Source organism: Taudactylus pleione, unplaced genomic scaffold (assembly GCF_031769625.1).
Source record: "Taudactylus pleione unplaced genomic scaffold, aTauple2 ptg000053l, whole genome shotgun sequence".
Lineage (NCBI taxonomy): Eukaryota > Metazoa > Chordata > Amphibia > Anura > Myobatrachidae > Taudactylus > Taudactylus pleione.
Genome location: NW_028284455.1, coordinates 44,289,298 through 44,302,370, shown reverse-complemented (window position 1 = coordinate 44,302,370; position 13,073 = coordinate 44,289,298). Strand labels below are relative to the sequence as shown.

General features: G+C 42.4%; 1 protein-coding gene across 2 annotated transcripts in view; it reads right to left on the bottom strand.

Moving 5' to 3' along the window:
* ULK4 (unc-51 like kinase 4) overlaps positions 1-13,073 on the bottom strand; it is a 777,293-nt gene that overhangs the window by 366,668 nt on the left and 397,552 nt on the right. For both annotated transcript variants that reach the window (XM_088463894.1, XM_088463889.1), the window contains exons 28-29: positions 7,903-7,954; positions 7,659-7,803 (exon numbers count right to left, since the gene is read on the bottom strand). In XM_088463894.1, coding sequence (XP_088320020.1) covers positions 7,659-7,803; positions 7,903-7,954 — 197 coding nt within the window. The remainder of the gene's footprint in view (positions 1-7,658; positions 7,804-7,902; positions 7,955-13,073) is intronic.

Here is a 13,073-nt window from a genome sequence, read left to right as displayed (position 1 = left end):
ATGGAGAATTGGATGTCATTGTCCACTTAGGGACAAATGACCTGGCCAATGCTGAAGTCATGGCAATAAAAGATGAATTCAGGAAGTTAGGGACTGCACTAAAGCAGGTGGCAACCACTGTAACTTTTTCAGAAGTATTGCCAGTACACAGAGGGGAAGATAGAAATCATTGCATCAGAAACTTCAATATTTGGCTACAGAAGTGGTGTTATGAGGAGGGATTTGGGCTGACAGTCCATAGCCATGCCATCTGGCAAGATTTAAGCTTATACAAATATGATGGCCTGCACCCATCTTCAAAAGGAACTAGAATACTGAGTGAACAGTTTGAAAGCTTCACCAAGAACTATTTAAACTAGAAGAGGGGGACAGTGAACCAAACATGAAAAAAGAAATCTGCTCCCCCAATAAAGAGGTATTATTTGTGCTGGCAAATGGAACAGTAAGCATATCCACAGCAACAGAAGATGGTTTAGAACAAAACCAAATAAACATAGACAGAGAGATGAACATACCTAGGAACAGGAGAAATAAACAAACAAATAAAAGTCTAAGAGCAATGTGTGCAAATGCTATGAGTTTAGGAAATAAAAGCCCTGAACTAATTGCACTAATGACAAGGGATGATCTGGATATTGTGGCTATTACGGAGTCATGGTGCAATGAAAATCATGACTGGGACATAGCTATACCAGGATATACTTTATTTAGGAAGGACAGAATGGGAAGAATAGGCAGAGGTGTAGCAATGTATATCAAGGAAAGCATAAATATTACGTTAATACACAGTATTGAAGAAAAAAACGAGTCCCTTTGGGTGACTATAGAAACAGGGGAGAAAGTGATTCTTCGTATTGAGGTGATCTACAGACCACCAGAGGTCAGGAAGAGGAACTGGACAATAAACTACTGCAGGACATCACTAAAATGGCATTAAAAGGAGAGGTTATAATCATGGGAGATTTTAATCTACCCGATATAAACTGGGAGGTGTCTGTGGCAAGTTCCACTAGAAGTAGGGGCATCCTGAATTCATTGCAGGGAGCCTCCCTCCAGCAATTGGTGAGGGAGCCCACTCGGAAAGACGCAATATTAGACTTAATACTTACAAATGGAGACAGAGGGCCAAATGTAATAGGGTGAGAGTTTAGAAAATGTGAGAGTTTAGCATTAAACTCTCACATTGGTTGAGTTTTATCTTCAAAATGGGAAAACATCTGTATGAGATTTTAAATCGTGAGAGTTTTCTAAGTCTGAAAAAGCATGCAAGTTCACTCTGTTACTTTGTTTTTGGACTCTAATACATTGGCAAAGTTTAAAAAGTGTCAGAAACTCTCACTTTTCTAAACTCTCACCCTATTACATTTGGCCCAGAGTATCTGATGTAAAAGTGGGGGAAAACCTGGAATCCAGTGATCATCAAGCAGTATGGTTCAGAATAAAGACAGATACTGACTCACCCCATACAAAAACAAAGGTATTAGATTTTAGGAAGGCTGATTTTGCAGGGATGGGAAGATGTTTAAGCGAATCTTTGGCAGAGTGGAGGAACTTGAAAGGAGTGCAGGTGAGGTGGGAAAATTGTAAAATGTGCAATATTAAAGGCAACAGACCTTTGTATCAAAAGGGTTAGGAAAACCACATGGAAAAGGAAGCCATTGTGGTTTGGGAAAGAGGTACTGTAGCAAGTATTGTGAAAGCAAAAAAGATGGCCTTTAGAAAATACAAGCAGACACAAAATAATGAAGACAAAGAGGAGTATCCTGTAACACAGAAGGAGGCTAAGAAAGTAATCAGATGTGCAAAGGCAAAAGCTGAGGAGAAAATGGCACAGTCAGTGGGTAAAGGGGGAAAAACTTTTTTAAGTATATAAGCGAAAGGAGAAAAACAAAAGGTGGAATAAAAAGACTAAAGACAGAAAGAAGGAGTCTTGTTGAGGGAGACAATGTAATAGCTGATCATCTTAATAATTATTTTTGTTCGGTATTCACTACTGAGATAGAGAGAAAGGGGCCACAGTTAAGTTGCAGGTGTAATCAAAAAAATGAGGTACGAACAAACACATTTACAGAGGAGAAGATCCTAACAGAACTCTCAAAACTGAAAGTGGATAAATCAATGGGGCCAGATGGGATACATCCAAGGATACTAAAAGAGCTTAAAGGGGTGCTGGTAACACCATTAACTGAATTATTTAACCAGTCACTAGCTACTGGAGTAACTCCAGAGGACTAGAAAAGCACAAACGTTGTCCCACTGCACAAGAGTGGAAGCAAGGAAGAGTCAAGCAACTACCAACCAGTGAGCCTTACATCAGTAGTAGGGAAATTGATGGCAACACTCTTAAAAGAAAGAGTCTTAGACTATCTCAAATCTAACAATTTGCAGGATCCCAATCAGCATGGATTTACTGTAGGGAGATCATGTCAAACAAATCTTACTGACTTTTTTGACTGGGTGACTAAGGACATAAATAAATGGGGGGCCATAGATATAGCTTATCTAGACTTTAGTAAGGCTTTTGACACTGTTCCACATTGCAGACTGTTAAATAAACTGGAAAGCATGGGATTGGATACAAAGATAGTTGAATGGATAAGATCATGGTTGCAGGATAGGAAACAGAGAGTTGTAGTAAACGGAGTGCAGTCTCAAGAGGGAAATGTTACCATTGGAGTACCTCAAGGATCTGTACTTGGACCAGTGCTTTTTAATATCTTTATTTGTGACATTGCAAATGGTATTGAAGGGAAACTATGCCTTTTTGCAGATGACACAAAGGTATGCAACAGGGTAGACACACCAGGAGGGGTAAAACAAATGATGATGAGCTAGGTAGACTAGAGGAATGGTCAAGAACGTGGCAACTATAGTTTAATGCCAAAAAATGCAAGATCATGCACTTGGGTCTCAAAAATCCAAAGGCTAAATATAGTATTAATGGCACTATACTGGAAAGTACTGAAAGGGATCTAGGAGTCACTATTTCAGGTGACTTAAAGGCAAGAAAACATTGTAACAAAGCAATGAGGAAGGCAAGTCAGATGCTTGGTTGCATAGGGACAGGAATCAGTAGCAGAAAGAAAGTAGTGATAATACCACTGTATAGGTCATTGGTACGTCCTCATCTCGAATACTGTGTTCAATTCTGGAGGCCATATCTCCAGAAGGATATTAATACATTAGAGACTGTACAAAGAAGGGCAACTAAAATGGTGCAAGGTCTACACCACAAAACGTACCAGGAAAGACTAAAAGATCTTAATATGTATAGTTTGGAGCAGAGAAGGGATAGGGGGACATGATAGAAATGTTCAAATATATAAAGGGTTTTAACACGGTAAAGGAAGGAGACATTCTTCAAAGAAAGAGAAGCATTAGAACAAGAGAACATGTTCTAAAAGTGGAGGGTGGTAGGTTCAGGGGAAATTTGATGAAAAATTACTTCACAGAAAGGGTAGTGGACAAGTGGAATAGCCTCCCATCAGAGGTGGTAGAGGCTAAGACAGTAGAGCAATTTAAACATGCATGGGATAGACATCAAGATATCCTGCAGAAGAAGTAAGGATCCATAAGGGTTGATGTAATAATATGTTTAAAAATGGGGCAGACTAGATGGGCCAAGTGGTTCTTAACTGCCGTCAAATTCTATGTTTCTATGGATATTTGCAAACTGTGCAAGCAAATATACTTATATTGTATCAATGATGACATCAATGACTTATTATTTAAAGGTTATATTTATATAATGACATCATACTCTGTAGAGCTTTACAATTTGAAACAAACACAGTAATAAGAAAGGGTCTGCTCGAAAGTGAACAATCTATAGAGTAATACGAGGTTAAGTGCCACATAGTGCACATTGCTACAGTCACATTACAATGGAAAACGTGCTTAGTGTGGCTATATGATATAGTTACTAAATAATGTTGGTTTGGTGGTCAGAGAGAGTTCTTTGTATATATAAGGAGAATAAATCATACTTGTTTTGGAAGACTCCTGAATCCTGTCCAATTCCCAAGTAAAGTAGGCAGGATTTTTAGACATGGTTCACTGGTAATCAAGCCATCTTGGTCACACGTCCCACTTTGTGATACCATAATTCATTATATTACGCTATGAGTCAAACAACCACACCACCTGCACTTGCCACGTGGACATCCCATCCGGGATCAATGGCCTTGTATGACACTAAAAGCTGTGATGCAAATTCTGCAAATTATAGCCTAATATTTGGAGGTTTGCTATGTCATTTGTGTCACATGACACAATATGAAAGTTCCCCTCCACCACCCCTTTTTAATGTCCTGGCATATATACAAAGCTCATTCTGCAGTGCTGAGTATTGTGCTTTAGTATATGTAGTTAAAATTAAAGTGTACTGAAAGTAATAATATTTTTCATTTTTTTTATTGTTTTTTATTTGAAAGTACTGTATTATTTTGACATAGTTTGTTTAGATCTCCTTTGCCAATTACTGTATTTTATTGTAATTGTGTTGCAATTTCTACAAGGTCAGGGACTGAAAAATATGTATTTGACATAGAAAATAAACCATTGTACTAAGACACAAAGTTCCAGGCATACTTCAGATATTTATAAAAAGAACAAATATATGGGCTCTTTTATGCATGAGTAAACAAACAGCGGGTTACAGTAATTCAAAGAAAAAGCAATTTCTATACCCTTCAGAAGAAAGTACAATTTATTAAAACAGTGCAAACTTAATATGGAGATTAGTAAATATTCTACATTAGTTAAAAACGCTGAAATGCTAGACTCTCACATAGTGACATGTTTCTAATAAGTGAATCATTTGCTTTCAAAGTGAGTGGATTTTACATGTACATCAAAGCCCTCTTCCATTTGGAGAAAGAGTTATAAACCATTAAACCCCATTCCCCATAAAATCATGTTCTATCCAGTCGATGATACATTTCCTAGGTCGGCTCAGACAGTGGCGGATTACGGTATCCGATCAGATGGTCGACATTCACAATATTGACAGGTTCTGAATGTCAACAGTCAGAATGTCGACATGGACTTTACGTCGAAAACCAATAAGTCAACATGCCAAAAAAGTTGGCATGGTTAAAATTTCGACATGTTTAGAATATTGTAATTTAACATGTTGACACCAGAATGTCGACATATGGTTTTTAGCTAGGTTAAGATGTAGTGGTAGGCTTATGCTAAAATAAAATAAAAATAAAATGTTGACATTCTGGCATTGACTTAAATGGTGACGGTATGATGATGTCGACCTTTTTGAGGTCAACATATTGGTTGTCAACCTAAAGTCCCTGTTGACATTCTGAATGTAAAAATGTCACACCACACCCGCGGATTAGAAAAGGAGCACAGTACCCGCTCACTGCACTGATTTATTTGATATGCGACACGTTTTATCTGTATGCGACGGAGTCCGAATCTGTATACTAAGGCCCTGATTCAAAGCCGGACGCTCTGACCAGAGCGCTCGCTCTGAATCAGGGCTCTCCTCCATTAAAATGGAGCGTCCTCCTGGACGCTCGTATAGCTGTGGGTCACCACCCACAGCATATACGAGCGTGCAAAAAGATGGTCGCGATGGTCTTGACCATCGCGACCATCGGACTTGCGAGGGAAACCCTGCGGTCGGGTTTCCCAGCCGCAAGGCCAGGAGTGATTTTGGCTCTATCAGAGCCAAAATCACTCTCACTGACATCACTAGTGATGTCAGTGGGGCCGGCTTCAGACGGTAGGCATTCCCATGGGGACGCCTCCGTCTGGCAGGCACGCCCACCAAAGGGGGCGTGCTGTCAATCAACATCGACAGCACGCCCCCTTTGGTTCGAGACCCCGAGCGATGGAAAGCCCGTCGCTCGCCGGGTCTCGCGCATGCGCACGACGGAGCTCCCTCCGTCGTGCGCATGCGCAGTGGGGAACATCGACCCACTTGCGAGCGTACTGCCGCTCGCGAGTGGGTCTGAATGACCCCCTAAGTGCTTAGATGCAGCTGCCGTGGTTTTTTTCATGACAAGTTCTGTTGTACAGATTCAGACTCAGAGCCTCATTTATCAATATCGCTAGTTACTAATGGTGCTCCACCCAATCAGCTCCTAACTGTCGTGTGCTTGAATAATGACAGTTAGGAGCTTATTTGTTGGAGCACAATTTAAGATTAGTAAGGAGTGATAAGAATATCACTCATTGATAAATGAGGTCCTCAGTCGCACATTCCAGCGAAAAAGATGCACCAGACATCTCATGGCGTACTGAGGCTAGGTATATGAGGACACATCTGTACAGCTAACAACATTATTTATTCTCTGTTTAGGTTATTAACACTTTAGAAGTGCTTATAACCCTTCATAAGTTTTTTCTTCTCCCCTCCTTTCCCACCGCCTAAACCTAAGTCCCCCGGGGGGTGCCTAACCCTAACCTCCCCCTGGGGGTGCCTAACCCTATCCCCCCTTCCCCTAACCTCCCGGGGGGGGTGCCTAACCCTATGTCCTCCCCGGGAGCCCTAAACCTTACCCCCCCCCTTCTATCTATCTCCTAGCGTAGGTAAAATTACAGGTGGCAAGATTTCGACGCCTGTCATTTAACCCTTGCCGGGATTTAGAAGTTGGGAAGCCGGCGGTCGGCATTGTGTTCGCCAGCTTCCCGACTGTTTCCCGCACTGTACATGTAAAATTGACAGTGTATTAAACTGTGTGGGGTAGAATGTCTTTGTACCCCCCAAGAGGTACGCCTGGTTAAGATCTAGTGGTCTAGCCTTCGACACAGGCCCCCTCCTCTCCGTCCGGCTGCGCACTGGGCGGTGCGCGGCCAGTTCCGCACTTATAGACTTTGGGTACTAGAGTGTGCCCAGATTCTATAGTGCATGCACAGGCCACCGGGAAAATGGCCGCAGCTGCCATTTTCTCTGTACTGCGCATGCGCAAGCAATGAGAAAATGGCGCGGTGGCCATTTTCCAGACGGTTTTACCAGGTGCAGACAACGGAGCCGCCATGTGACTCCGGAGAGGTAAGTTTTATGGGTGCAGGGTGTGCGGTGTGGGCCCGCTCGGGACACAGGGGACCGTGTGCCCCGCACACCCTGCACCCAATATAAATACGCCCCTGGCTGCTGAATGATATATGACTTTTAATTAAACTATTTTTAAGGGATTCATGCTAGCCACATTGTCTAACCATGCACACTTTGTAACTTTCCCTTCAGTATCCTATAAACAATTTAGGTCACTACAAGCGAAGTCACCATATACAGTAACTGATGTCTGTGAGCATTTGGGGAGGTTGTTACAGGTCTCCGGAGATGCACCAGCTCAGACGATCTGAATGAATGCTATGTAATCTACAATGTTAATTTGGTGCATAGGCACATATTAATATTTTTTATTGTTATGCTCAATACAATCTCGGCATAAACAAAATAATATAAATAATATATATATATGATGCACAATCAGTTTAGCTGGGGGCAGACAATCCCACCCACACCCTCCTTATGAATAACAGGCATTGCAACTAACAATCATTCTTTGCTGAAACTCCTTGTGCTTTGCCAGATAGTACTAACCACTATGACACAAATTGAATAATCATGACATATAGGTACACAGTACATTATGAACATTTAAGCATTTGAGTCCAGCTGGAGAACTTACTGTGGAAGTAATGACTTTCTGACCAAAGACAGGAATGTGCTATTTGACTGAAGGACCTCCTTTCTCCCCTCAGCCATGGCTTCATGGTTTACAAGCAGTGATGTGGTCTCTGCAAGTAGCCGCAAACTGAACAGCCTCCATTCCACTTGAAAACACAGAGAGCCAAGAATATTACTATGCAACAAAGTAATTGAAACAAAATGTTGAAGTTGCACAGAACTCTACTTGATGTGGCCTAGCTTACCATTCTGGCTGCACACCAGGGAGACTAAAGGTGGGAGGATAGTGTCCACAACCTAAAACAGAGCAAGGAAAGATCTGGATTTAATTACTGCAGGAGCAGAAATAGAAATCAGTATCACCGCAAACTAAGGGGCTTTACAGACAAAGTCTGTAATTAAATTGATCATCTAAATTTGTAGAGTTGCAGTGATTTACTACAGGAGTCCTTCTATAACCTTTGTTTCTTAGTTTGTTTGTTTTTGGTCATTTAAACCTGTTGTAATGCTAGAACTGTGAAAAAGTAGTCCCAGAAAAGTAACATAGGGCCTGAATCAGAGATAGTTGGTAATGCAGCCGAGTTCGCAATAGCAGTTGTGGGAATATGCAAATCTCAGCCTTCCCTTTGTGCTCAATGGTGCGATGGTGTGTATGAGCGGTGAGACGCCCACTTTCATGCTGGGTGGTCTGTGCATTTGCAATGGAGATTGTAAACTCTCCAATATCGACACTAGATAAGTCACACCATCGACATTAGCATTAGCCTAGGGTCTACACTAGCTACTCTCCTCAAATCCAACTAACCATGGCCTCTGAAGCACTGGATTTGCAACTGTTCACTTCACAGTCTCCACCTTGAATACACTTCTCAAGTGGTAAGCTGGGTACATACTAGACGATGTGTGTAGAAAACAACTGCAGATGCGACTGGACAATATATTGGGCAGTCCGTACAGCACAATCTGGTGCACGACCGCCCAATATATGTCGTTCCCCCGCCGCTTTCAGAAGCATGGTGTTTCTTGAATATTCAAATCGGCCTACACAGGCCGATCTGAAAATGCAATGAACGATACGCGGGAGCGCAAAATAGTGCGTACACACTGGATGATTTGTCTTTCTGATACGTCGGAAATTGCCAAATTGTCCAATATATTGTCTAATGTGAACCCAGCTTTAATAATGCCGTAGCCAATTGCAAACAGTATAGGACAGTTATTTTTGCATGTGCGCAGTAAGGGATTTCGGTACTTTTGGCGCATGAGCAGCAGCAGAACATCGCTCGACTGCGTAAACATCAGCACTGCATCTATCTCTGAATCAGGCCCATAGTCACTAAGGGGTCTATGTACTAAGCCTTGGAGAGAAATGAAATTTCGCAGATAAAGTACCAACAAATCAGCTCCTAACTGTCAATTTTCAAACACAGCCTGTAAAGTGACAATTAGGAGCTGATTGGTTGGTTTTTTATCTCTGTCAACTTTATCTCTATCCAAGGCTTAGTAAATAGACCCCCTAAGTCAGTTATGAATCAGATAAACTTGTTTTATCCTATAGGATCATTGATTTTTAACTTATGCAACATTTTTTGAGTCTATTTATTAACTATTGAAAAGCCCTATCACTGGTAACTGGACCCTATATCAAGGACTATCCGTAAATGGCCCCTATATCAAGAACTCTCTCAGGCGATAACCCAAGCATATTTAAGGATACAACTACCGCCACAACCCTCCCTTCGTAATCCTCAGTTGGCAATAGCAGGAAATATTTATTGATAAAAAATGCTATATTTAAATAAAACACTATTCTATATGGAAGACCACCAAATTAATTATATTAAATTAACAGTTGCAGCAAGACATGCCAACAAATCAGAGTACTCCTACAGCTGCTAGAAAGTATCAGCTGATTTTCTATATCTTTGATGAGTAGTGATAGAAAATCTTGGTTATTGATGCATAATAATTATTGTACAGTTAAAATCTAGTACTGTACATATCTTACAATTTGGTAATTTTAAATATTAACAAAGAATAAAGAAAAAAATAAAGCTAAGTTACAATCATGACTTTTGAAACCTTTGAAAAAGTCTTGCAAAGAAAAAAAATAGAGGTTACACTGATCAACATAAACCATATTTTGTAGTAACTTTGTGGTGCTGATTCGGAATATGACATTGGTTTTGCTAGATTGGCTCTAATGAGATACATGGTCAAGAAAAACACAATAGATAACGGCCAACTGACAACTGGTTGGGTGGCCAAGCACTTAAATACGGATGGGGAGTATTCTAGAATGATCGCGGATTGAATACCTAGAATATTTGTGTGTCTCACCTTCTTTAGTGTATCAATATGCACAAATAATGGCTAATATCCCTATTACTAAGGATATGTGGAAACCTGGCTTCTCTGTGAACTTTGTCCACATTTGACCTGTGAGAAAACACTAAGGAGCCTACACACAGCACACTAGACGATGTGCTCATGATGCGATATTGTGAGCGATTTCAGTTGAACTCTCCCAGGCTCTCCAGGACACAATATGGTGCAAAAATGTGTCCAATCTGACTAAAAATTAATCCGCACATAATCTATCTGCACAAAATCGTATATGAGATTGGCAAACCTTGCCTGCAGTAGGCAAGATCTGAAGATGCGATGTATGACATGATTTGGACTTATGTTACACGATTTGTCGTTCCGATGCATCAAAATCGGGCGAATTGTGTAAAATATCATCTAGCACACCTTAAGGCTGGGAGGTATGCTTAAACTGTGCAAAGAACTGCACACAGCTATTTCTGCTTCTTAATGTAGCAAGGTAAGGAGATCTGAAAAGCCTCTCAGCTTCTCTGATGGAATGCTATATTCAGTCACTATGAGTTAACATCATGCCTGACCTTAGTGAAAATAATGGTGCGTACACACTGGGCGATTAAAGTGGACGACTGAACGATAACGATATCGTTATCGCTCAGTCGTCCACTTTATCGTCCATTTTTTACACAAAAAAAGATGAACGATAACGACGACGCGCGGGATAACATGCAGGCCAACCTGACGATGTCGTCAGGTTGCTGCATGTTGGGGAATGGGGGAGAGAGCCATGAATGACATTGAGCACACCCTGCCGGGGACACACTAGTCGATATTGCTCAGGGAGCATATCATCTAGTGTGTACGCACCATAAGAGTTGGCTACAATAAACAAAATAATGATAGTGGTTAAACAGTCTGCGAAAACGAGTGGCTAATCAATTACTGGCAAGCAAACAGTACCATCATATTTTGGATAGCACATTTAATACAATATATTAAAGTCTGTTATATATTCATTTAATTGGTGAACAGTACAGGAGCTAACGTACAGTATATATGAAATGTACTGCTCCTGTATACAGTACTGTGCAAAAGTTTTAGGCAGGTGTGGAAAAAATGCTGCAATATAAGAATGCTTTAAAAAATAGAAATGTTAATGGTTTATTTTTATCAATTAACAAAATGCAAAGTGAATGAACAGAAGAGAAAATCAGCATCAATTCTTCTAGGTACACTTGCACAAAGTCAAAGATTTTGTAGGATTATAGGGCCTGATTCATTACGGATCACTATTGCGATCGCAGCTGCGACTAGGCACACAGACACACTGCGAAAATATGCTAATGTTTGCCATCGCAATGCCGTCGCAGCCTAGCATAAGGGCGCCCACTTCACCTTACTCACATCTGTAATACATTGCAAGTCTGCAAAACCATCGGTAACATCAAACATCATCGAAGCCTCACGCACACCTGTAACGGCGTTCAATTGCACTGGCACGCCTGCAGTTTTGACAACCACCCAACGTCACCACCCCCACATGCTCACTTCCTGTCAAACACTCTGCGATGGGTCTGCGCAGTCCGATCGCAGTGAAGCCTGTGCTCACGCTGCACGCACACTGCGATGCATACACATGCACAGTGCGTAACAATCGGCCATCTGCATACGTAATCGCAGTTGTGATCCATAATGAATCAGGCCCATAGTCTGGAGCATGATTAACCAATCATACCAAACAGGTGATAATCATCATTTTCATATGTAGGTTGAAACACAGGCCCCGATTCAGAGCCGGACGCTCTGACAGAGCGCTCGCTCTGAATCTGAATCAGAGCCGTCCCTCCTCCTTTTTGGAGCGGCCTCCTGGCCGCTCGCATAGCTGTGGGTGACCACCCACAGCTATAGCGAGCGGCAAAAATGATGGTCGCGATGGTCAAGACCATCGCGACCATCGGGCTTGCGATGAGACCCTAAGGTAGGGTCTCGCTGCCGCAAGCCCCGGAGTGTTTTTGGCCCATGGGAACGCCTCCGTCTGGGTAGCCACGCCCACCAAAGGGGGCGTGCTATCAATCACCATCGACAGCACGCCCCCTCTGGTGCGAGACCCATAACGGGTCTTGCGCATGCGCACTACAGAGCCGCCTCCGTCGTGCGCATGTGCACTTGGGCAACATCGACCCACTTGCGAGCGCTGAGAGCGCTCGCGAGCGGGTCTGAATCAGGCCCACAGTCATTAACTGGAACAGAAACAGCTGTGCAGGAGGCTTAAAACTGGGTGAGGAACAGCCAAACTCTGCTACAAAGGTGAGGTTGTGGAAGACTGTTTCATGTCACAGGTCATAGAACATAGCAAGACTGAGCACAGCAACAAGATAGTTATATTGCATCAGCAAGGTCTCTTCCAGGCAAAGGGCCTGATTCAGAGCCGGACGCAATTAGCGCTCGCTCGTCCAGAAAATAGGGGTGGCTATTCAAATGAACCGTTCGCTCTTTGCGGTCTGTTCACGCCTCTAGGTCTGAACGAGTGGACAAAACTTGCGGTCGTTTTTTGAGAAACTACGCCCCCTGGCCGCTCGCATCCTACGTCATGTCCGCTATTTATTAGATTAAACGAGTACATCGACCAGCGTATGAACTGCTCGCTATTCTTGTGGTTGGTTTTTGCTACCACAATTTTGCGAGCAGTTCTGGCTATAAAATAACCCAGTGACGTGGTCAATGACGCTCCTGTTTTAATTATGCACACCCATAAAACGCCCGTTTTGACCTTTAAGCACGCCTGCGTTCTGAATTCCACTCCCCGTTTTCAAGCACCTTCCCCTGTTACCACCCACATACGCCTCTTTCTGTCACTCAAATTATCAGGCATTCGCTATTTTGCGAGCACATGAATTTCGACCGCACTGACTGGTTCGCGCATGCGTATAACGATCCGTACGCATGCGCAGTTGGGCAAACATCGCTCGGAGCGAACGTGCGGCCGCTTACGAGCGGCTCTGAATCAGGCCCAAAGATTTCAAAGCAGACTGGGGTTTTAAGTTGTGCTGGTGAAGCTCTTTTGAAGAAGCACAAAGAAACGGGCAACGTT